At 37.5% G+C, this 27,114-nt stretch overlaps 1 protein-coding gene across 3 annotated transcripts in view; it reads left to right on the top strand.

Annotated features, from left to right (window-relative positions):
• The window catches only part of SPATA16 (spermatogenesis associated 16), a 311,103-nt gene that overhangs the window by 241,928 nt on the left and 42,061 nt on the right, over nucleotides 1-27,114 (top strand). For all 3 annotated transcript variants that reach the window (XM_074192524.1, XM_074192522.1, XM_074192523.1), the window contains exons 7-8: nucleotides 11,031-11,177; nucleotides 12,535-12,647. In XM_074192524.1, the coding sequence (XP_074048625.1) occupies nucleotides 11,031-11,177; nucleotides 12,535-12,647 (260 nt within the window). The remainder of the gene's footprint in view (nucleotides 1-11,030; nucleotides 11,178-12,534; nucleotides 12,648-27,114) is intronic.

Below are 27,114 nucleotides of genomic sequence, written 5' to 3'. Positions count from 1 at the left end.
AAAAATTGATCAACCTTTTGGAGATGTTATTTGGATACACTTATAGGCATTATTGATCATGCCTCTTAATGCAAACATTTGATCCTATTGTGGTATTTGTGTAGACATTAGCTATAGAAAACCACTAACCAAATATCACGTAACCAGCATTCATCAATAATCATAATCATGTGGGAATTTGCTTTAGATTATCACTAAGAAGCATCCTGACTTAAAGTCAATCAGTAAGCATTTATTAAGCTCCTATAATGTGCCAGACACTATTGATAGCACTGGGGAAAGAAGGAATGCAGAAAGAATCCTTGCTTTCAGGAAGTTCAGTCTATGGGGGAAGATAACAAGCAAGCAAATATGAACAATCAAGAATATGAGAAAAAATCTAATCAACAGAGGAAGGGAATTAGAATTAAACAGAATCAGGGAAAGGCTGCTGTACAGGAAAGGTGGAATTTTAGCTGAAACCCAGGAAGCAAGACAGAAAGAAATTCCAAGTACAAGGGATAGATAAGGAAGTTAGAAGATGAAGTAGCTTGTTCAAATAACAGCAAGGAGGTCAATGTGAAGTGTCAAGAAGTCTGGAAAGGTAGGAAGGGACCATGTAATGGAGGGCTTTCTGCCAATGAAATGTGTTCATTAGTTACATCAAAGGCATAGTCAGACATCAAGGTTTATGGAGTCTTAGGAATTTTAAATAAAATTTAATGAATTAAATAAATTATTCAATAAATAATTCGTTGTGTTAATTAAACTATATAAATAAATAAATGTATGAAAACTGTGGAGATAAATATAATAAATAAATGCAATGATTTAATTTGATACATTTATTAAATAAATTTATTGGATAAATTTAATTAAATTACCTGGAAGCATTAATTGCATGAGTTATTTGTCCATATTGTTTTCTAGCAAAGTTTGAGAGAGAGAATTAAATTCATGTAGGCTGAGTCCACATGAATTTACATAGGACCATTGGTCTAGAGGTAAAAAAAGACTTCACAGACCATCCCATCAAATTCCTTCATTTTACTTATTTATAGATGTTAAGTAACATTCCTAAGATAATGCAGAAAATACGGTGAGAGACAAGATTTGAACTCAAGATCACTGACTCCAGAATCAATTCAGTGACCAATACTATGAATGTTCCAATAACCATAAAAATCAATATAAATTATTTACTCTCTTTGTAGGGAAGTTTAGAATTCATTTGTGTTCTGTTGGGAATTCATCTCTGAAATTATAATGAAAGTCAAGGAGGATATCTGTTCTATTCTCTAGCTATTCTCTTTCCAAAGTTGTTTTATTTTCCAAGAACACCTTGAATTAGGGAATTCAAGGTCAAGCAACATGTATCTTTGAAAGTGGAAATAGATTTCTTATTTATTGAAACAGGAATGACAATCAAATGTAGGAAAGTTGCTGTCTCTTGTTCATTTCTTGCTGATGTAAACTGGTGGAGAATTTCCAAGAAAGGGCAAATTGGCATTTAAAAAGAGGACCAGATAAAACCCAGAAAGGGATAGAAGAACAAAATATTAGCATTAAAAGAAGTGAGGTGCAAGCCAAGCTCTTTGAAGTCAACCAGAAAAATCGAAGTAGAAAACCTGCATGGTCCCATCTCACCCTCCCACCCCCACCCCCACTCTATATAACAGGGGCCTTTAGAAGAGAAGCTTTACACTCTTAACAAAATGTCAGACCATTTTGTTATGGACAAAAGCCTTGGAAATAGCATCACTTCAAGAAGAGAAAGGCTTCCAAAACTACAGAACAATTGCAAAGATGTTCTAAACCATAAGGTTATTTCAAAAATAACTAAGAAATGTTCTCTTCTCCCCTTTTTTAATAAATTCACCATAACTAGATCATTCCAAATCTCCTAAGAACTTCAAAAGAATATAATTCACTCCTTGCTTTAAACTTCTCATCCAAGGAACCCATATTAATTCACTGATACTTAAAAGCAGAGTAGGGTAGCTAGTTGGTGCAGTGGATAGATCACCAGTGTTAGAATCAAGAAGACCTGAGTTCAGATCTACCTCAGAGACTTGCGACTTACTAATGATGTGTTCTTGGGCAAGTTACTTAACCTTAATTCACTTGCATCCAATGCCAGCTCCAATAGCACTGATTCATATCTGACCACTGGACCCATATGGCTCCAGAGGAGAAAATGAGGCTGGTAATTTAGTACAAGACCCCCTTGCTCAAATCCAATTCACTTTCTTGTCACAATATCACCTCCCTTATGTCAGGGTCTTCTAAATGAAAGACAAATATCATCATTTAAAAGAAGGGTCGGAGTGGCTAGGTGGCGCAATGAATAGAGCACCGGCCCTGGAGTCAGGAGTACCTGAGTTCAAATCCAGCCTCAGACACTTAATAATTACCTAGCTGTGTGGCCTTGGGCAAGCCATTTAACCCCATTGCCTTGCAAAAACATAAAATAAATAAACAAACAAATAAATAAAATAAAAATAAAAATTAGAAAATAAAAGCAGGGTAAATAAGCAAAACCAAGAGTGAAAAGGATCATAAAAATGAAGGAAATGCAAAGTCAGGAAGACAGTGTAGTAAAAGTTGCAGATCAATGACCTTGTGAGACAAGGTCTTTGGAGCTATTGGATCTATTAAAAAAGATTGTGGTCAGTCTTTGAGATCATCATTTCAAGTCAAGTCAACAAGTTAAGTTCCTACTATGTATCAATCACTGTGCTAAGTTCTGAGAAAACAAAGGAAGGCAAATATAATTTGTGCCTCCAAGTAGTTCACAGTGTAATATTAGTCAGTCAATAAGCATTAATTAAATGTCTACTGTATGCAGTCTAAATATTGAGTTAATTAGATAAATATTGAGGTAAATATTGAGGATACAAAAAGATGAAAAAGACAATCCTTGACATCAAGGAATTCACAATCCAGTGTGGGAGACCATTAGTAAACAGATGGATACAAACAAGCTATATGCAGGAAAAATTGGAAATAATCAACAGAAGGAAGGCTCTATAGTGTCGAGAGAGACTTTCTGTAGAAGGTGAGATTTTGTTGGTACTTGAAAGAAGTCAGGAAACAAAGATGAGGAGGGAGATGATTCCAGGCATCAGAGATAGAGGGCAACCAATTTTTTTTAAAAATGCCTAAAGATCACTTTAGCTAAAAGGAAAAAGGGATCAGAATGAGGAGAAACTTGAGACAGACAGACAGACCAACTAATGAGAAAAATAATGCAAATTGGTCAGATATGAGGTGATGAGGGAATGCACCAGGGTGGTGTCAATGTTTGATGAGAGAAGGATGTATTGACAACAGTTATCACAAAGGCAAAAGACTGAATAGAGTTGGTTCTGACATATTGTATAGGTGTTGGAAGAGTTGAAGATGCCACTAGGTTGTGAACCACAGAAGATGGCAGAGTTCTTAAAAGTAATAGGGAAATGAGAAAAAAAGGAGCATTTGGAGGAGAAACTAAGTTCAAGTTTTACAGAATGATAGTATCATAATCCAGAAGCCAGACTTCAAGTGGTTGAGAAGTCACTGGGTAGTAGTAAGGGCAGCAAAATGAGACAATGAATTGAAATTCCTTTTGAAAATGACTTGAAGCTCAGATCTGCTGGTCATATACCCACAGATAAACAAAAGTGATGGGTAGGAGACTTGGAGAAAGAATCAACTGAGGAACCATGAGATAATAGCAAGGAAGACAAGGAGAGAAGGAAAGTTTGATCCATAGTGTCGAATGTTCTCAAAGAGGACAACAAACAATGAAGAACCAATTCTGGCCTTTTTCAAAAACTTTTCAGAACTGGACAAATGGACTTCTCAAAATTAATGAAATTCATCTAACCTTTTCAAATTTTGACAATTGTAAAAGAATTTCACCATAATATTTCATTCTCCTTCTTGCCCCCCCACTCTTCCTCATTTTGTTTTTAAGTGGCAAAAGAGAAAATGAACTCTTCTAAATCAATTCTGATTTCTGACTCAAGGGCGGTATGGTCCATTTCACTTTAAAACGAGAGGCACGAGTGCTTCTTGGACTCAGGTAGAAGTTTATGAGCCCAAAACTGAGAACACTTAGCACTCAAATTAACGTGACATTAGAAACTCAACAGCTGGGAAACATTTTGTCATTTCTTGTGGTAGAACCCCTGCTGTACAGACTCTTCAAACAAAGGCAATTTACTATGTTGGCAAATAGCAAGAGGAATAACATTGTGGAGGGTGGGATGGGAAGTCAGTGATGTGTGGATATACAGCTTCTCACCTCCTTAAATTCAGCAGGAGTCCATGATCAAATGGACCCCACTGGATAAAGTGCAAGATCAAAATTGCTTTTATATGAGTACCTTTTATCAGGAGCCAATTATGATGCTGATGTTCATTTGTGTCAGCACCATGGTCAGCACCAAGGAGAACTTGTTGACTCCAAGTCACAGCATTACAAAAACACGGATTCATGAGAAGGAAGGGAGAGATCTCAACATCTATTTTATACTTTTAAAAAAAGAATAAGGGGCGGCTAGGTGGCACAGTGAATAGAGCACTGGCCTTGAAGTCAGGAGTACCTGAGTTCAAATCTGACCTCAGACACTTAACTAGCTATGTGACCTTGGGCAAGTCACTTAACCCCACTGCCTTGCAAAAACAAAACAAAAAAAAAGAAGAAAGAAAATAGATATGTGTTATATGTCATATATATATATATATATATATATATATATATATATATATATATACACACACACATATATATATATATTTATATTTATAAAATTCCCAGCAAATGGACAACCTAGCCTGTTAGACAAGCTCCAGCAAAAAGGCAGCAACTACATCCTGAGGCAGCCCCTTTTGCTCTAAGATGCTTCTAATTATTAGAAAAATAATCCTGACATCAAATTGAAATTTGTCTCTGTCTCTTCTACCCATTGCTCTGATTCTACTTTCTGGGGTCAAGTACAACAAATCTGAGCTATCTTTGATAGATGTCCCTTCAAATGCTTGAACACGATTTTCATTAACAACTATAAATCAAGGACAAAAATAAGAAATGAAACAATCCCTCATTGTGGAGATCTTGCATTCTTACATGGCAACCTTTGGATGTTCTCAATTAGCATCGCCCTTCATAAAATGTGGAGCCCAGAACTAAATGCCATATCCAGATGTGATAGTCTGGCAGGGATAAAAGTCTGTAGGCTTATCAGTAGTACCCCCTGCTTCCAGGTCACTGCACCCCCATCTAACATTGCCTGAGATTGAAGTCATTCTCTGGGTGGCAATGTCACGCACCACTGACTCACTGAGTTTCAGCCCACTAAAGTTCTTGGTTTTTTTCCAGATAAACTGCTCTCTATACATGACTAATATGGAAATATGTTTTTTAAAGACTTCACATGTATAACGGTCATCATTTTGCTTGTCTTCTCAGTAGATGAAAAAGGGAGAAAATTTAGAACTCAACATTTTTTAAACTGAATGTTAAAATAGTAAATTTGTATAAAATAGTTTTCCAACATGTTTCCTAAAAAAATTCCACTTTTCAACCTGAGTATAATATTTTATCTTTATCCCTATTAAATTCCATCCCATGAGATTCATCCTTCATATTCATTTTAAGCCAGGCTCAATCAATTCATGCAACCAATAAGCATTTATTAAGCTCCTACTATGTGTCAAGATACTGTTAAGGGTAGAGCAGACACAGGGGAAAAAAAGGAGGAAGATATGCCCTCAGAGATCTTCCAGACTTACCAGAGCAGACAATGAATGAACAAAAGGAGTATTTGAAAACTATGTACCAGAAAGTAATTTTTAGACTATTTATTAATAGATAATTAATAATTGGTTTATCAAAAGACTATTTTCCAGAGATACAAAAAAGGCCAACTCCCCCCCAAAAAAAGAAAACCTTGATTCCCTCAAGAATTTCACAAACTGCAGCTAGGTGGTGCAGTAGATAGAGCACTGGCCCTGGAATCAGGAGGAACTGAGTTCAAATCCAACCTCAGACACTTAATAATTACCTAGCTGTGTGGCCTTGGGCAAGCCACTTGACCCCATTTGCCTTGCAAAAACCTAAAAAATAAAAGAATTTCACATACTAATGGGAATTATAAAGAATTACTAGTAACGAGGAAGGGAGAGGTAATAGTAGATGATGCAAAAGCCAACACAAGAGATGAGAGTGCTGAGTATCAGGAATAATAGTCTGCCAAAAGGGGACTTTGGTGTTGTTTAATTGTTTTTCAGTCATGTTAAACTCTTTGTGACCCTATTGAGGTGCTCTTGGCAAAAATAGTGGAGTGCTTTGGCATTTCTTTCTTCAGCTCATTTTACAGAGGAGGAAATTGAGGTAAACAGAGTTAAGTGACTTGATCAGGTTCACAGAACTAGTAAATGTCTGAGGTAAGATTTGAACTCAGGTTCAAATGAGCCTCCAAGCCCACTGTGTTACCTATGCTGCCCCTACTAGAGAGGGGAAATGAGCCTCCTATTTCAAGTGCATTTCAGTAAATCCAGAAACATGTATTGAACTCAAATTTTGAAGGATTTTTAAATGCCTAGTAAGTTGACATTTGAAACTGAAGGAAATTGTAAGCTTTATGCAAAAGACCTGTGCATTGGAGAAGACTACTATCATGGTCCAGACAAAAAACAAGGAGGGTCCAAACTAACATTACGGTCAGTTGAATAGAAAGAATTTATAGTTAGATATGAGAAATGTTGGAGAAATAGAGTCAAGAAGATGTGACTGACTCTACCCACCTCAGAGTTCTTAAAGATGATATGCAAGAGAGTTTCTGCCACAAAGCCAATGATGGCTGAAATGCAGATGGTAAATGAGGTAATGACACAGCTTGAAGAGAAAGAACAAGAAAGGGTAAATCTTTAAGACTGTGGGACTTAAAACTCAAGTGATTGCTGAAATAAACTACCTTATTAAGGTTTGTGTTGCTGAAGAGAAATTTGTGCATTTACAGATTTTGAAAAGTCTCATGAAAACAAGATATTAGCTCTGATTACCAAACCAACAAAGACAAGAATCATGAACGGGTCTATTTTAAGGCATTTTCCTATAGAGTTGTTTTTTTAATATGGATTTATTAGGTGGGGCAAGGAATAGGGATGACTCATCTTCCTGAATTCAAATACTTATTAGCTATGTGGATCTGAGCAACTCACGCAATCCTGTTTGCCTCAGTTTCCTCATCTGCAAAATGAACTAGAGAAGGAAATGGTGAACCACTCCAGTGTCTTTGCCAAGAAAGCTTCAAAGTCATAGAGTCAGACAAATGAAACAATTGAACAACAAAATAATAAAACTGAGGGCAATTAAAGAAATCAGATCTTTAATAAATAGCTTCCTAGCTTACATCTCTGATATATATATCCATGGATTTTGTCATTATTCATGATTGTCCTTCACATATACAGAACTTAACCTGGGAGAACAGCTGGGTCTCAAACCAGATCAGCTCGCCTTCTCTGGGCCTCACTTTTTACAAAGCAACCATTTTGTTTTTGAAAAGAATCAATAACATTCCTTTGAAGAACCTACTGGGAAATGAATCTTTACCTTTTGCCTGAGCAAGCAGTTGGGAAGTTCATAGATGTTTCAGCGGCGAGGATCTTTGAGATGATTTAGTTAGTCCCTTCCTTTTCAAGGAGGCAGCAAAAGTCGGGAGAAATGAAGCAACTTGTTTATATACAGATAGTAAGCAGAGGAAGAAGGAGTCATCTGACTCAAAATCCAGTCTTTCTATCTGGCACCATACTCAATTGCCTCTTCATATCAGGTAGCTGTGAGTTGATCTGTTAATCTGACAAGTGGAACATCCTGCAGGGGATCTATATATTTCTCTATATTATACCCACCCCAACTGGTTTATTTTCAGTCATTTACACTGAAATTTTCATCTATAACAAAAGAAGACTATCACTTCACCTTGTCTTTTCTGCCTGCTGAGATGTTTGATGGGAATAGTATTTCCCTGACTTAGTTTCTATTCCCCCACCTACAACATGAGATAGACCCAGGCCCCTCTTCCTCTCCTGAACAACGGATTAACTTTCCCTAAAAGGAAGCAAAGCTGCCCCCTGGACTTGATTGACCCCAGAGTTACTGACACAGCTCCTTAGCCATCTAAGAGAATAAAAACTCATACTCACATGTCAGCCAGGCCCCTTATATTTAGTGGATTTCTAAAAACCGTGCAGGTCACTATGTCCTTTTCCATAATCTTTCCTGATGATCAGACTTGTTTCTATATGGAGGGAAAGGGGGGGAGGGGTGTGCATTCGAGAAGTTGCTGCCTTGTAGAACATCTCTTCTATGTTAGAGCAAAGCAAAGCTACTTTTCCAAACAGCTCAATGACTCAAGTGCCTCCCTTTGTCACAGTATTGAACCCTAGACTAAGAGAATGTTGACATTAGCTGGGTTTTGGTCTATCTCATTAGATCTGTCAAACTGCTGTCATCAGACGTAATGTGAGGCTCTTTGTGGACAGGGAACAAGAACAAATTAAGATGTCGGCATACAATACTTTGAATTAGAAATACTAAATACACTTAAGGTCCATTCCAAATCTAGAGTACCATCACCTGCCCAACATCTTTCCAGATTCCCCCCATGTCCTAGTGCCCTCCTTCACAAACTGTCTTGTGTTTAACTGCTTAAATATATTGGCATTCACTTTATATTTATACTGTATATAACTTAGATATGTTTTCTATCTCCCCCATTAGAGCATAAGTCCTTTTGAAGGAAGGATTGGTTTTCTTTGTCTTGGCATCCTCAAAGACTAGCACAGGACCTGGCCCATCATAGGCACTTAAGAAATACTTGTTGTAGGATTTGTTGCTGAAAGATGCAGGAAACTCTTAGTCAACCACTTCTACAATAAAGAACTAAACCTCTTTTATTCTCAAGACAGAAGAAAGAGAAAAATCTGAAGAACAATAGGCAGCTGCCTGAAAATTCTCAAGTAAAAGAGTACCATGGGCAGCTTATGAGAGAAGAAAATTAGATGATCAAAATAATATCACAATGACTTAGTTATTTCAAGTGCATTTACTCTGATGAGCAATTGACAAACTCCTCAGTTTAACATTAGACTCCTCCTACATTTTATGGATCTAATCATCTTTCCAAATTTATTTCAGATTATTCCCCTACATCCCTATATTCCAGCCAAACCACTTCAGTTACTGTTCCACTGTCATAAGTTCATAAACTTGGTGTCCCCTTTTCTGCCTCTGTGCTTGACATAATCTAAGATCCCTCATGGGAATGTTACTTAGATATACTCTAGCATATCTCTCCAGGCAAGTCTCTGCTCCCCTAAGCAGTGATTGAAAAATCCATCGAATTCTGTCTTCCATTCACCTTTCATTCACCTCCATATTATTCCCATTGATAAACCCCATGATCAGGTTGAATAAACAATTAGCTTTTGCCCGAAGTTAGACTATCATCTTTTTCTGTCTCCATGCCTGGAATGTTCCTTCCCTTCTTTTCCTCACCCTTTCCACTTTCAGCTTCCTTCAAGGCCTAGTTCAGATACTACTGCCTTTAAAGCCTGGTCTTAATTCCCTAATTTTTCATGTGCTTTCCACCCTGAAAACACTTTGCATCTGTTTATCTATGCACGAATATTGCTCCCTCCAACAGAATGCTATGGTCCTAGAGGTCATGGATTATTCCCTTTTTATAATACTTAAATTGCTCAAATTTAGTTGAGTTTAATTGAACTGAATCTCCCCTAGTCCACTGTAGTCAGAAAACCCTAGGGATGGTCACTTTGTCTCTTGTATAGAGACTATATATAAATAGGCCAAACACAGTTTTAAAATCTTCCAAAAGCAAGCTGGATGTTTTTCGAAGGCTCCAAAAATTTCACTTGGTAAAACAATAGCAATTTATTTTTGGACTCTGTGTTCTCTCCAGCTCATTCACTATGGGTTGGGTAAGTCGCATCAGCTTTCTAGTCCCAATCCATAAACTGGGGTTATATTGTTAATTTTCTGGTCCTTTCCACAGTAAACATCAAGGAATTTCTAAAAGTTCTCCTTTCTATTTTTACAGGATGACTGACAAAGCTTGGGCATGGGGGTAGGGTGGGGAGTTCCACATCTGTGATTTCATTTGTATAAATATATATTTGTTCCACTAATAGCACTTGGAACTCATCTGAAGCTATAGGTCTTGAGTAGCTCTAAAGGGGGGACAGGGGGAGCTTCACTGCCTGAGTGACTCTCAGTACTGTCCCATGATGAGTCCTCACTGTCAAATAAAACAAGTTTGGCGGTCGTTGTCTTTGTGTAATAAGAGGTTAAGGGACTTGGTTAGGGTCCAGATGGTAATGTCATGGGGGTGGCTAGGTGTCTGGAGGACCTGAGTTCAAATCCGGCCTCAGACACTTAACAATGACCTAGCTGGGTGGCCTTGGGCAAGCCACTTAACCCCATTTGCCTTGCAAAAAAACTAAAAAAAGAAAAAAAAAGAGAGGTAATGTTAGAGAGAGGACTGAAACCTAGACCTTACTTGCTTGAAGGCCCGTCTTTCTACTCACTGTATCTACTGACTCTCAGACTTAAACTATGGGCAGAAAAATCAGATTTACTCAGTCACACACAAAATGTTCAGCCTGACTAATAATCTTACCAGTATGCATTTTGACACCAGATTTATAGGCATGGTTCTTAACTTTATCTGTGTCATGGACCCCTTGAGAAGTCTGGTAAAATTATTCCCAGAATAATTTTTAATGTATTATATAGAATACATAGAATTGCAAAGGAAACAAATTATATCAAAATACAGTTATCAGTATATTTATCAAAACAAAATCAGACTCCCAGGTTAAGAACTCTGTTTTGTAACATTGAATTATTCAGTTATAGTATTGAATTACTCTAAATATTGAATTATCAAAATATTGATATACTCTAAAATTTCTATATACTGTTGAAATATTGCTTTTACGATAGACTCCATTTAACATTTTAGCACTTATTTATACAGATCTTCAGGGACTTCACGTGCTGCCTCAGACAGTTGACTGGTCATCATTCCCTCTTCAACAATATCTGTTGACCCTTGGGTTCAAAAACAAAGAAGATGGAAAATTTTTGGAAAAAATGTCAAGCAGGAAACTGCCCACATTTACAGGTAAGTCAATAAGCATTTGGGATTTTCATCTCATGTGGCTGTCACCTAGTCTTGGTTGTCTACTGTGCTGACTGATGAAAATTCCAGATCAGTTTTTTCATGATTGCCAACATGGTCCTAGATTGCCATTCTCTCTCCCACACCACTACAATACCTCAAGACTGCATTTTTTAGAAATTCAAGGTCATAACATTATGTAACTTTGCAAAGCAGCCTAGTGTATTTGGTAGAGAGGTAAATTTTAAGCCTAGAAAACCTGGAATGTCTTGTGACTAAGTGACCTTTGACAGGTCACAGCCTCTCTGAATCTCTCATCATCTGCAAAATGAGAATCAAAATAGTCCTGATCTTACAGGGTTGTTATGAGTGAAGTAAGAAAATGGTCATCATGTACTTTTGTAAACCTATGTAACTATCAGCCTTGATTATATATAGGATCAAGGATTCGGAGCTGGAAGGGACCGGGACATCTATCTCTAGTCAGAACAAAGATGGTTGGTAGATTCCTTTAAAAATTAACAATAACGACTAATATTGTATAACTCTCTATTTTTACAAAACACTCCACAAATATTACCTTCCTTTGATCTTAACAACTTTGGGGAGAAAATGAGGCAGATAGAGGTTAAGTGACTTGCCCAGGGTCACACAACTAATAATGACTGAGACAGAATTTGAATTTTGATCTTTCTAACTCCAGATCCAATAATCTATCCACTGCAACAACTGGCTGCCTTTCTTTCTCCCCTGCCCCAACCTCAGAATTCCAGCTCCCTCATTGACAGAGAAGGAAACTGAGACTCTGACAGATGAAAGTTCTTACCCACCGTTATACAAGTTGTAGGTAGCAAGGTCCTGGGATTTCAACCCTGGTCCTCTGGCTACAGAGTTGTCACTGACTCATAGGGTCTGAGATACCAAAAGGCATAAGTGAATAAATGAACCTGAATGGAAGATGGACATCATTGATTGGTGTCTGCTCATTTGAACAATGTCTAAGACAAACATTAGAAGCATTTATGACAACTTTTTTCTAAAACTTCACACTGAGAAATAGCTTATTATATAACTGTCTGTTAGACCTTTTAGTCATGTGGATGGAGGGTGGGGGGAAAGAGAGAGAGGAAGGGGGAAGAGGGAGAGCCAAAATGTATAAATGGCAGCTCTCCAAAGGACAACATCTCCTCTAGCTCTCCCAAAGCTATGTGCAGGGAGTGGGAATGTGACTGGGTTCGCTAGTAAAGATTTCATATCTATTAATATTAAGGTATTTTTATAGCATGGTAAAAAGGAGAGAAAGGACTTTGAAATTGAAGGGATAGAAAACAGCATAAAAGTTTATTGTTACAATTTTTAGAGCACAAAACCCCCTTTAGTCCACTGACCAGAGACGATGCAGCGAGACACATGGAGACCATGGGGAAGAGAATTCTGCCAGTATTGGATGTCATTCGAAGCACTAAATTAAATGTAGGTATATGAGTTGGCTGTCTGAGTTCAAATGCAAGAGTACAAAGCCCCTAGAAAGAAGAAAGATGCATGATATGTTACAAGAGTGGATTTCAGAAGCCTCCTTGCACAAATCCCATTTATTAAACAGAGCCGGTTTTAGCTAATGATTTTATTTATTTTACATTTTTAAAAGATTACACTTGCTATGCTCTGCAGTTACTAACATTGATTCCATTAGTAGAAAACTTAAGGAACCCTTCTTTTGTTTTTTTTTCCTTCAATCTAATCCCAGATTGCCATGAATTTCTCATTTCAAACCAATAACAAAATTTTAGCAAGCACAATGTTTTCACTGTTTCATTTATCGGTCTATTACAACCTAAGCATCTTGTTACCTGTATGGAGAATCAGATGACTTTGCAAGCCAGTGCTTCCATCCTACCCTAATGTATTGGAGGCCACTTTTAAAACTTTCACTATTCATCTTTATACATCCTGAAAGTAAATCATCCAATCCCATTCTGCAGTGGAGGGAAATGGATGCAGGCTTTCTTTAGTGGTTAGTTTGGTTGGTTGTGTTTTAGAGATAGCATGTTATAGTGGATAGAGTCAGGAAAGATGGGGTGAATGGCACCTCAGTGGCTGTGTGATTTTTAGAAGATCATATAGCTTCTCTGTAAAAAGATGAAATCTAGCCTGATAACCTATAAAATTCTTTCCAGTCCTAAATCTATGATTTTATGAAAATAACCTGGACTATTTAATTTGTTGAACTGAGAGAATATATTTCATTAATGCACCCTAAGAACTACTGATTTCCCTTCTTTCAAGAGGCTGAAAGTTGGACAAGTCAGAATCTCTTTCCTTGGGGCTCTATATTCAGTCACCAATTTGATGTTCTTGCCTTCTGAGCAGGGAGGACTGTCACCTTGCTCCTTTTCTTTCATACAGAGTTCTCTTCACAAGTTTCCTTGACCAAAAAATAGCATCACCTACTCACCAGGCTTCAGATCCCAAAGATTTTCACACTTGGCAAGGACTTGTGGTCCCTCAGATGTTGGGCACCAGGTTCAGATACTGACTGCTTGGCTAATAGGACTTGGGAATATAGTTTTAAGAACATAGGATCAGGTCCATGCCACAGTAAAGCCAAAATGGACTTTGAGAGTCTCTCCCAAAAAATCTAACTTCTGTTCATCTTCTGAAGCTGATTGAACATCTACTTCTCTTCTGAATAACATCATTGAGCTTTTGAAAAAGTCCTAAACCCTCCGGTCTTTGAATTATAAGTTAAACAATAGGGTGCTTTAAAAATATGTCCTTCCTCCCCAGTTTATCTCTTCTGCTGCCGTACTGCTCCCTTATCTAATCTTATGAGTTCTCCAAAATTCTCAGAGTCACCCCCTACCCACAGATAAACAATTTCTTAGGTGCTGTAATATGGTGGTTCTTAGTGTTCCTCATAAGTTTCCATTACCCATCTCTACACCTTTGTACAGACTGGCCCTTATTCACAAAATGGATTTTATCCTTACTTCTGCCTTTTAGATTTTTCTTGTTTCACTAAAAACTCACCCCTAAGAACTATCTTTTTTTCCTGATCCTAATAACTCCCTTATCCCTCCAAAATACCTCACTTCTATATACATCATGTATGTAACTAAAAAAGGGAATATTTACCCCACCTCCTAGAATAGGAAATCCCTCAGAAAAGTAACTCTACTATCTTTGTGTCCCCGGCATTTACCACATTTTCCAGGTGAGGAACCTGAGGCAAATAGAGTTTAAATGACTTGTCCAAGGTCACACATCTGCTAAGTATCTAAGATTAGATTAGAACTTCAGTCTTTCTGACTCCAGGACCAGTGCCACTGGCTGCCAAAAGACTTTTTAAAAATTGTGCCATGCATCATTGTGCAGTCAAATAAGAAGCATAGATATAATATAATTGACAGGGACTTTAGTTTCGCCTTATTACCCCAGTCTTCAACAGATTGACTCTCAGTCACGCTTTGTTGATCCAATGTTTAATTCCATTATATTCCTGTAATTTTGCTTAGGTGAGAAACAGTTTCTGGAAGACTCTATAGGATCATAAATTCAGACATGGAGTATGCCACAAAGGCCCCGTAATCTAGCCCACTTATTTTATAAATGAGGAAACTGAGACCCAAGGAGATTGTGACTTTCTCAAAGTCACAAAGCTAGTAAGAGTCAGAGTTGAGACTTGAGCCCAGAACCTTTAAGCATATGTGTGATGCTAGATCACTGACAATTCTACCACCAGTTCAACTTATAACCTCTACTTAGAGCCATTCTTGGCCATGACATCTCTTCCCATTGTACTGGATGGCAACCTTCCACATATTCTGGACTCCAGGGCAGTGTGCAGTCATTCCATCTGTTATCCTTCCTTCTCATTACCTAAACCAACCAGCTTCCCAGTCATTCATTCATTTGCTGATACTGCTTTCTCCCATTCTTGTGTTGAGGTTTTTATGAGTAGGTGATGCTATTTTTTGGTCAAGGAAACTTGTGAAGACAACTCTGGATGAAAAAGAAGGAGCAAGGTGACAGTCCCCCTCCCACCAGAAGGCAAGAACATCAAATCGGTGACTGAATAAAAGAGTCCCAAGGAAAGAGATTCTGACTTAACCAACTTTCAGCCTCTTGAAAGAGGGGAAATCAGTAGTTCTTAGGGTGCATTAATGAAATATATTCTCTCAGTTCAACAAATTAATATAATATCATTGTATTATTATTAAATATAAGATTATTATTAGGAAAATGCTAAATCTTACTGGTGTTCATCATGAGTTAAAAATATAAAAGTGCTTTAAATACATTAATGTGCTATAGAAATACTTGTTGGTGGTGGTCCCTATACTGCCCTATGGATCCTATATACTTTTATTCTTTGTCATGTTTCAGGATTCATAACCATACATCATCACCAAGAGAATATTTCTACTTTAAAAAGGGAGATTTTCACCAGGGCATAGTTTAAACCTATTACATAAATTACTGCAATTGCATATTGCTTAATCCTCCTATTCAATTTTGGGCCCAACTTAATGTCCATCAGTACCTATCCAAGAAATATATACTCAAGTCTCAATTCATGGGATTGGCCATCCACCTTCATGTCAAAATAATTATCTACTTTGTTTTTATTGTATAGAGTATTAGACCAATTTCTTTTAAGGAACCACATATCTCTTTGGGGACATATATCAATGTTCTGGCACTTGACATAATCATCAAGATATCATGGGTGGCCAAGAACATCTGAAAACTCCAAGTATTCCTGTAGGGAATCCCTCCCTCTTCCACTTGAGCTCTAAGGGCATATTCCATGAAGTGACAATTGTCTCTAATGAACATCTCTCTCTCTCTCTCTCTCTCTCTCTCTCTCTCTCTCTCTCTCTCTCTCTCTCTCCTCTCTTTCTCTCTCCCTCTCTTCTGTCTCCCCTCTCTCCTTTTCTGTCTCCCTATCTGTCTCTTCAGTCTCCTTGTCTCTGGCTCTGTCGCTCTCTTCTTCTCTCCCTCTCTCTCTCTCCTTTTTTCTCTCCCCTCCCCCACATCTTCTTTGACATGAAAAATTAGAAAGTCCTTGAACAGTTATATCCATGCAGGAATTTTGCATCACCTCAACATAATGTTTGAGAACATCTTTGTAGGATGACAGCTAATAAGACATTTTTGCCCTATTAAGTGTTTTGTTTTTTTAGCAAGAAATAGTGAACATTTTTGTGCCATTAAGCAAAACTATGTGATTGTAGAATATTATTCCCAAAAGCCTCTCTTCCTTTCTGTTATTCTCACCTGTAATGCCCCTATTACTCTTTTTTTTCTTAGTCTACCTATCTCACTAAGGATGAAAGTTCGAGGCTATTCATGGTCTCATTTCCACTCTGATCATTATGGGAGCTTTGACTCTTCCATTTTCAACCTGAAGCAATTCACCTCTCCTTAAGTAATCAAATGGCCCCCTGTCAGTGGAGTGTTCACCATGTTAATTAATGCTGAACTCAATCAGCCTAGTTCATACAGCTCAGAATGCCCAAGCTCAAGAGATCCCAACAGGATCAGCCTCCCTGGTAGTGTGCACCACTTCACTTGGTTTTTTGTTTTTTTAGATCATTTTTGTGATTTCCAACACAGGAATGAATATAAATAGGCTCCTCTTGGACAGGGACTATGACCATTTTTGACTTCTCTTCAAAGCCTAGCATAATGTTTCATACAAAGCCAGTGTCTAAGAAATATTAATTGAATCAAAAAAGTAGATGTGTGTAGTTATCAATGTCTGCTGAATTACTTATTTGAATGAAAATACTGTCCATAATTTTTCCAGTCTTTTGGCATCTTTTCCTCCAAGATCCTAGTGATTTTAAGAGCCTGTCATTATGGAAAGAGCTATACATGTTCTCCCATGTGGACTTTCACATGTGCTTTGTGTCATAGAAGAGGACTTAATAAAAATTAGCTTGCCTTGTAGCTTTGTTTCATTTCTATAGCTTCAACATGGTTCCATTAAATAGGACCAAATTGACCCTGACAATGACATGCTTTAATTAGGAATATCATTCTTTCCATATATTCTCTTATCTATGAGAAGAATGGAACCACTTTTTTTTTTTGCCCATAGTGTCCTCTCCCTGCCCTCCATTTTATTTTTGGAATGTTGTGCATATTTCTTCTTTGGTATCACAAAATATTATGATCTCACAAGATTTGGTTAACTGAGTCTGGTTTGAGGAATTATGTTTTTAGATATTTTTCCTTCAGCCTAAGGCAATGTCTCTCAACAACATGCTCTCTTTGTTTGATTTTTTTTTTAAGTTTTTGCTAGGCAATGGGGTTAAGTGGCTTGCCCAAGGCCACACGGCTAGGTCATTATTAAGTGTCTGAGAGCAGATTTGAACCCAGGGACTCCTGACACCAGAGCCGGTGCTTTATCCACTGCGCCACCCGGCCGCCCCTACATGCTCTCTTTGAAAAACAAAAAGCACACCATAATTCCTTCCCTCAAAGTAGGATACCTCGTTGTTTTTCCAGGGATGGCAATTGATTGGCTCAGATTGGTTTCCACTGATAGATATTAACCCTCCTTTGACCAGTGTCATGTACTTTCAGAATCATAACCTTAATTCATTGCCAGGGAATAGATCTAAACCAAGTGGGACACACAAGATTTGAACTCATGACCTAAGCCTCATTAGCACTAGGATGTAATCAATTGAGCTAACCAGTCCATACAGTCAGGGAGTCAAGTAGATAGCCTATTGACTAAATGAATGACCAAAGCTCTCAGCATCTTATATAGACTCTTAGACATTCTGCCATCTTGAGGCCAAGTGTTTGACTTATTCTTTAAATGTTTTTATTTTCCTTGCAAGAAGGTTATAAATTGCCCTTGGATGTTTGTATTTATTGCCAGTATAGTGTACACTGCATACAATATAGGTTCATAAACTTTTTTGTACAGAAAGAACCTTCCAGAACTTAAACCTTTATTCATTTTGGCGATATTCCTTGGTGGGAAGGCCTAAAGAGTGTTGAAATAGAACTAATTAAAATTTGAGCATCAATCATGAAACCAGACACAAGGCAGAGTCAGTGCTTCGGTTAATACAATAACTGGCTCCGTTTATACATATTTTATAGACATTATTACTTTGATATTAAGTTATGCAAATGAAGATAAACATACAACTACTTAAATGACATGACCCTCCTAATCTATACTATGGTCACCCTGAAGATGTAATCAATTTGCTGGAAACCTGTCATTATAAATATTGTTTGTAGTATATCTCCAGCCTTTCCTTATTTGAAGGAAAGTCAAGTTTGGGCTACATAAAGCCATCATCTAATAAGAAATATTTTAAATTGACTGCTCCTGTTTTCAATTTTCTTCTCTCCAATAAACCCACTCATTTCTCGGTCCTTCCTCTATCAATTATATGGGAATAGACATTATTGAAATGTGATTTTCAACAGAGGAATATAAAATAAAAGTTGAGCACCATGTTCCACCAATGACCGGCAAATGACTTTGGCTTCAAGAAGTTTTCCAAAACTGGTCAACCACACCCTGCCTCTCCTGGACTTTGATGCCATAAAGGTGACCAATCAAATACCATTCTAAGGTAGCAAAGGTTTGACTGAACTTAAAAATATGGGAGGGACCAGCCCAGGGATTGGCTATATATCCATGACCCAAGGACCATCCCAGCTAGATTTGCTTTCTGCAGGAGGATGAGGGGAAAGGGGAGGGTGAGAGAGACAGAGAGAAAGAGAGACAGACAGAAAGAGACAGAGACAAAAAGAGGCAGAGAGAGAGAGAGAGACAGAAAGAGACAGAGACAAAGAGAGAGACAGAGAGACAGAGAGAGACAGAGACACAGAGAGAGAGAGACAGAGAAAGACAGAGAAAGACAGAGACAGAGAGAGAGACAGAGAGAGAGAGAGAGAGAGAGAGAGAGAGAGAGAGAGAGAGAGAGAGAGAGAGGGAGAGAGAGTTAGTTATATTCCCTTCATGGGGCAGGAGCAGTTGGAGGTGGCCACAGCAATTGTAATACATTAAGTATTAAAAGATCCAAGATTTGCATTGAGTCGTTTCCTCCCACTAAAGTGCCGCTCTGGTACCTCATTGGAGGTACTTGACTGGGTGACAAGCTTCAAGTATAGTCCTGAGAGAGGTGAACATGACCAGGGAGAAAATTTGTTTTACTTGGCTATTCATATTCATAAAAAATTATTTTTCCCTTCATTGAGGATAGACTGGGAAAAGGTAAAAAGAATTTTTCCTAATTAGCATGGATCAAACTTGTTTAAGAATTAGCGCAGCTAGGCTTATCTTCAGGTAACCATAAATTAAAATTATCAACCAGAACAATCCTGGAAGATCATCTACTAAGTCAAAGAGAGTCAGTGAAATCTGGGTCAGTGAAAAGAGATTAACAGCTACAAGACCATCCACAATGTCCAAAATAAAGACTCCACCTTAAATTAAATGAAGTATCCTTCATTCAGCAAGTGTTGATTTATGAAGCCTCTAAGTGGAGCCATGGAGATGGAGTGCTGAAGTTGGAGTCAGGGACTTGAGTTCAAATTCACTCTCCCAGATACTACTTATAGTTGTTCAACCTAGGGAAAATCATTTCACTGTCTGCTTCTGTTTCCTCATCAGTAAAAATGAAGATAATAGCGCCTTTCTCCTCCAGTTGTTGTGAGGACTAAATGAGAGAATAGTTGTAAAGTGCTTGCAAACCTTAATAAGGTGCTATTGAACTGCATTAGTTAAGTGGCATCTGTGTGTAGGCATTTTAAGCCTTGGGAACACAAAGACAAAATCAAACCACCTCTACCCTCAAGGAAATTGCCTTCTGTTGGGTGCCCTCAATGTGCAGAGCACCGTATTCAGATAAGGGCTTTGGGAGTGGAAGAAGAATGTGGAAAATGACATCTATGAAATAAAAATTGTGGTTCCTCTTCTCTTCAGACCTTTTAGTTTTGCTGGAACCAAGATACAGATGTAAGAAACACGGAATCAATAGAAAACAGGGAGTAAAAACCACAGAATAATGTCACCCATGACAAACAGATAAGTCCTGAGGAATTAGTGAATCTGAGTTGGTTCATTATGAAAGGCTTCCTAGAGAAGATAGTTTTTTAAAAAGTAATTTTATTGATGTTTTCTGTTTCTTATAATTACCATAGTATTTCGTGTATCCACACTCTCCCTTTCTGAGAGTTTTCCCATATGACAAACAGTATATTTAAAGAAAATATTTATTTTTTTATAATTTATATATTTTACCATAATATATTTACCATAATTTATTTATATTTACCATAATTTACCATAATATATAAATTATAATAACAAAAGAAAATATTTATAATTTAAAAGTCCAATTGACTAGTACATTAGAAAATATGAACTACAATAGAAAATAATCTGAAAATAGGTGCAATGTGTAACACCTGTAGGTCCTCAAAATACTTGAAGGATAGGCTAGGTGTATTCATATCTCTTCTTTTGGCAAAAATTTTATCTTTATAATATAGTTAGATTTAATCTGATATCTTGGGGTATCTTTTTCTCATCTTCATTGTTATAGTTACTGCCTATATTGTTTTCTTGATTCTGTATACATCATTCTGCATCAGTTCATATAGATCTTTCCATGCTTCTCTATAGTCATCACATGCATCATTTTAGAGAAGGTAAATTTGAGGATTCTTCTTGAGGGAGCTTTTTTTCACCAAAAATCCAAGATAGAACAAAAGGCCTTTTTTTAATGGAATGAACCATCATGTTTCTCATAGCCCTTAAAGTCCACAAGCCCTCCTTGTACAATGATGAGAGACCTGACTCTGGTATTAGTGGAACTGGGTTCAACTTCTCTGCCATTTAACTACTTGTATGACCCTGGGCAAAACATTTAATCCTTCCATGGTAGGTTAGATAACCTCTAAGCTACCTTACAAATATGGATTGAGCCAATGTCCTGAATCCTGGAATGTAGTTATTAATCCTTCTATAGTGCTATACCCCCCATTCTAAATAAAGTTCCATACTTCAAGGTTCTATACTAATATGGGTATTCCCTCCCTATAAGACAAGCCAGAATTCTTCCAAAACTTGGTAGATATTTCTATGGTCTAAATAACGCAGGGCAGCTAGGCAATTAGTCAGGTCCAAACTTAGCTGAATTGATCTTCAGACAGGAGAGACAAAAAATGACCCCAAGAACCTTCTTAAAGTTCTTTGACTTCGATGTGATTTCTTTTCTAACATTGTGCTCCATTAATGCAGTTTTGAATAAAATTGAGTCCCTTCTGCTCACAGTTGAGGTAGTATGTATTAATAGGTCTCCTAGTGAAGAGAACCAAATCCAATTGCCATTATCTTTTCCCTTGAAAAGGGGAATACTTACTGCATATCTACCACCAATCCACCAGAAGCCTCTGTCTGCAGTCATGTCCTGTCCTCAGTACTGATCTTCATTATCCAACTTTGAGGCCTGATGATACACTCTTTTTAGGTTTTTGCAAGGCAGTGGGGTTAAGTGGCTTGCCCAAGACCACACAGCTAGGTAATTACTAAGTGTCTGAGGCCGGATTTGAACTCAGGTCCTCCTGACTCCAGGGCTGGTGCTCTATCCACTGTGCCAGCTAGCCGCCCTGATACACTCTTTTTCCTTCATCATTTGCATTATTTGCAGTCCATTTCAATCCTCAAGGATAATACTTATTAGGCTAAGTGTGGGAAAGTTAAAATAAAAACTAGTAGGCAAAAAAAACAAAGAAAATCCAAAGCTCCTTCACAAGCATTTTGTGCCCCAAAATGACCTATGTTTTTTAATATGTCGTTAATTTTACTTTTTAGCTTCTCCAAGTGGAGCATCAAAATTGTTTACATGGGCACATCTCAAAGGAGTGGCAATCTGTAATTCTTTTGTTTTTTTGGACAATTAATGTGTCAAGGTGTTATATCTGCAACAAATACATTCTCAACACATTTATTATATGATATTTTAGCAGCACATCATCCAGTACCAATTATTCACCTATCATTTCATTGTACCCTCTATTCAACCTCCCTAATCCTGCACCTGAAGCCTCCACTGGATGAGTTCCACCTGAGTGACGTCTCAACTCTGGTGTTGGCTCCCTTTTTATTGTTTTCCCTTTTGCTCTTGGGAGCCTTTTCATTTCAGAAGTTCAGGGGCTTCTCACTCTCCTCTGGACTCATCCTTATCATCATTAGATATTTAGGTTAATTTCTTCTCGCTTCATTATTTTTTCAAATATAATACGCAGTATTTTTCCCTTTGATATCTTTTCGTTTGGAAGAATGGATTAGGGAGCTGTCCTCTGTCATTAGTACCTTGGGAGACCTTTCTTTACATTTTTAAACAAACCAAGCTAACAAAAAAAAAAAACTGTTGCTGCTCCTTTGATATTTTTATTTTTATGATGCTTGAGGAAGTTACACTGTGAGATTTTGCTGTAGAGGAGGCTAGAGTTTTCTCCTTCCTTTGGAAATGATGATTCCCTAAGCAGCTTTCCTCCCAATGACCTGGTGACATTGTTTATTTTTTTAAGAAATGCAAAGAAACCCATCTTTCCTCAATGAAATATTTCTCCTTGGTCTTGATCCCCACCATGAAACAAAATCCCTTTGAAAGAGCTTCATTCTTTACCTGACTAGAGAGGCAGGTCACTTCAATGACTCACAGATTCTATTTGCAGCTCTTAGTCCCTATGAGTTGATAATTTCCCAGAATTCAAATAAATGATGAGCTGAAAAGAAATGATTTAGGTGGGTTCTGTTTTTCATGGACAGGGTGACATTAGTTGGTCCAGTCAAGGGTCTTTTTAGTGTAACTATCATATGTATGGTTGACTGTTCCATAGATTTAAGATATTTCCTCACCCTCACATGATGCTCATGAAATTCAAGAGATGATAGATTTATATAAACCTAGGTAGTGTGGGGGATCTTGCACTGTATGTACTTAGAGAAGACAGGTTCAAATCCTGCCCCAGATGCTTATTAGTTGTGTAACCCTAAATAAGTCACTTAATACTCTGTCTTAGTTTCTTGATCTGTAAAATAGGGATGATGATAATCATGAGATTGTTGTGAGAATAAAATAATTTTGCAAGCTTTAAAATCCTACATAAATGCTACATATATAGGTATAGATATGCGAGCATTTCCATAGAGAGAAATTTGAGATTTAAAAACAAAAGATATCAATAAAAATGTATTTCCTTACATTGGACAGTTATGTCAAGGAGAAGATTAAGGTCTTTGAAAATGCTAAAATAATTTCTAAAATGCTACCAATAGCTACCTCTCTACCTCTCTCCTTATCTATCTATCTATCTGTGTATCTGTCTATCTATCTATCATCTGTCCATCCATAAATCTGTATATATTTATCTGCCTTTCTGTCTACATTCATTGGTAATTGTATGTGCTAAATATATACATATATATTATATATGTGTGTAAATGCATCAAAAGCTACTTTCTCATCACAGAAAATACAATTAAGTATGTGTTCTGCCATAAGGCTTGTTTTTTTTAAGATTTTTATAAGATCTCAAAGAAAAGAAATAATGTCCTTGAACTTTGTCCTCCAGAGTCTTCTGTCTCTGGAATAAACTGTGATGGCTGTTGTTTACAAATGTTCTTTTGCTTTAAGCCAGAACATAAACTCAAGCATCTTATGATGTTCATTCTTCACTAAGGGAAGTGTTTTTATTCTCCTATGAAATACTCTCCTATGAAATATTTAAGAAATACACTAGTATTTCTTAAAGGAGGGAGAGTTCTTTTCTTGTACTAGAATAAACAAGAGTTGGGCAGATCAAGCACAGATATGCCCTACATTGAATCTGCTATACCAAAATCACATCCTATACCACAAACCCAACTGGGGTTTATGAGTTCTGCTATAAGATGCCTCTTATCTATTCAACATATCCTTTTTGAGTGAGAAGTTTCGATTTTATTATTTGATAGAGACTGGGTTAGAATGAATCGATAGAGACCAAAGAAACACAATAATATGCAAATAATTATGGCTAAAGATAAAGAACAAGATGAGGGTTTCTGAGATGGTCCTAAGTCCTAAGATTTAGAGCTGAAAGGGAGCTTAGGGATCATCTGAACTAACCCCAATTCTTTAGCATTTTACACAAGGAAACTTCCTGGTTCCCATCTCTCTTCCCCCACTACTTCTTCCTTCTTCTGCCTTCCTTTCTGAGAATCTCTTATATTTAAACCACACACACACACAAATGTGTGTATATATATATATATATATATATATATATATATATACATATATATATATATATACATACATACATATATATACAGGGATTTTCCTGCATTTCCACCATTAGCACATGAACTCCTTGGTTCTGATTTCTCTGTATGTTCAGTATATAAAACAGTGCCTAACAAAAAGTAAACATTGAAAAAAATGTTTGTTGATAATGACATGTCCATCACCTTCAGTTAACATCCTTGAATTTACTTTTTTCCCCAGAATTCTTCCAGAATTAACCAAGTCAAGCATACTCTGAGTTCTTCATGCATGCTTATTGATTTACTCATTTTCTTTTATCTCAGGCTTCCATTACATAACTTTACAACTCCTCAACATACCTATTTCCCATGATTATCTCTACCCCACCTCGGTTATACACAGAGATGATAATACCTTGATCTTTTCATTAACCAAAAGTGTTCCATTTCCACGTTCATATACCCAGAAATTCCTTTATCTGGTTGCAATCTGCTGTTACTTCACCTCTCATTCTGCCTAGTCCCTCTAGTCTTTTGCCAGGCCATCCTCCTTTCACAGGCTACATGTTCCTCCCTTCTCCATCTCGATCCCTTGGTCAACTAGCTTCCTTTCCTCTTCTCTAGAGTCCTTACCCCTTTTTCTATCAAAATTCTTGCCCTGACAACTTTAACCTTAAGTTATTACCACCATACGCTTCTTGTGATCCTATTAACATCCTGCTGAATGAAGTCAGAAAAAAAATTGTATTAACTTGGTTCACTATAAATGGTTAACATAGTTTCAACTGGGCACAAGAGAATTCTTTTGCACCTCTCTGACTCCCTCTCACATTCACTAGAGTTTTCTAAACTTTTCCTTTGCTTTTAATTCTTTATGACTGTCTATCTCAGTTGAGATAATTGCTTCATATTTCACTAAAAAATTACTGTACTCTGAATCTGAATCTCCCCTTATGAATCTCCCCCTCTGAATCTCCCCCTTTCTCATCTCAGATCTCTCAGATGTCTTCCACCAACTTCTCCTCCTGTCCCATGAAGTGATCCTTTCCCTTGCCAAAGCAGATCTGTCTACACGCACCAATGATCCTATTCATCCCACCTTTTCCAGAAGATTGTCCCCCTTTGTGGTTCCCTACTCTCATAAATCTTCAGTCCCACTCTCTCTCCTAGTTATACCCTTGTCTTATCAACACAGCCATGTTTTTCCCATTCTCACAAAGCCCCCCTCTTGATCCATTCATCACCATATCTCTTCTCCCTTTTGTGGCTAAACTTCCACCTTCTCTCCTCTCACTCTCTTATCTCTTTACAGTCTGGTCTCTGATCATTCAACTGCTCTCTCTAAAGTTACTGACGCTCTAAATCACCAAATCGAGTGGACTTTTCTCAATCCTCACTCTCCTTGACCTCTTTTCAGCCTTCAACACTATTGATCGACCTCTTCTCTTTTATATTCTCTTCTGGTTTTTCTGACATTGTTCTCTCCTACCAGTTTAACTACTTACTGCCTCTTGGTTTCCTTTGCTTGATCTTTATCTAGGTCACACTTACTAATCACGGGTATCCCCAAGGGCTCACTTGGTGACCTCATCAGCTTCCAATGCACTTAACTATAATCTCTATGGAAATGATTCTCAGACCTATTTGTCTGGTCCTAACACCTCTGTTGAGTTTCCAACTTCCTACTAGCTGCCTCAAACTTGAGAGCTAACTTAAACTCAATATGTTCAAAGCTAAACTCATCTTTCCCTAAAACCCTCACTTCTTCCTACTATTGAGAATACCACCATCTTTCCTGTTATCCAGGCTTAATCGCTAGGTATCATCCTCGACTCCTCACTTCTTCTCCCAGAGCCTCCTTATCCAATCAGTACCAAGCTCAATCATTATTACTTCTGTAATAACTCTCATATACATTGTTCCCTCTCTACCGATACTGTGATCATCTTGGTGGAGGCCCCCCTCACCTCACACCTGGACTACTGCAATAGCCTTCTGGTTGTTCTCCCTTCTTGGGTCTCCCTCTCCACCCCAGGCTATCCTAGACTTAGCTACCAAACTAATCTTCCTAAAGAGTGCATGTCTGAAAAAAAAAAGGAAAAGGAAAAGGGCCTATGTATAGCAGTTCTTTTTGTGGTGGCAAAGAATTGAAATTGAGGGCATGCCTAGCAATTGGGGAAGGGCTGAACAGTCTGTGGCACATGAATGCAACGGAATCCTACTGTTTACATGCTATAAAAATGAGGAGCAAACAGATTTCAGAAAAACCTGGAAAGAGTTAGCATGAGCTGACACTGAGTAAAGTGAGCAGAATCAGCTGGATCACACTGTAGACAATAACAGCGGCATTGTTCAAAGTTTAACTTGATAACTTTAGCTCTTCTCAGCATTACAATGACCCAAGACAATTCCAAAAGATTCATGGTAGAAAATGCTGTCTACCTCTTGAGTCTGCATACAGACTGAAGCACACTATTTTCACTTTTTTGTTTTTGCATTTTTTCTTTCTCATGATTTTCCCCTTTTGTTCTGATTCTTCTTTCATAACAGGACTAATGTGGAAATATGTTTAACATGACTGTACATGTATGATCTATATCGGATTGCTTGCTGTCTTGGGGAGGGGGAAGGGAAGGGAAGGAG

This window comes from Macrotis lagotis, chromosome 6, assembly GCF_037893015.1.
Source record: "Macrotis lagotis isolate mMagLag1 chromosome 6, bilby.v1.9.chrom.fasta, whole genome shotgun sequence".
Taxonomy (NCBI): domain Eukaryota; kingdom Metazoa; phylum Chordata; class Mammalia; order Peramelemorphia; family Peramelidae; genus Macrotis; species Macrotis lagotis.
This window is presented reverse-complemented; position numbering and strand designations above follow the sequence as displayed.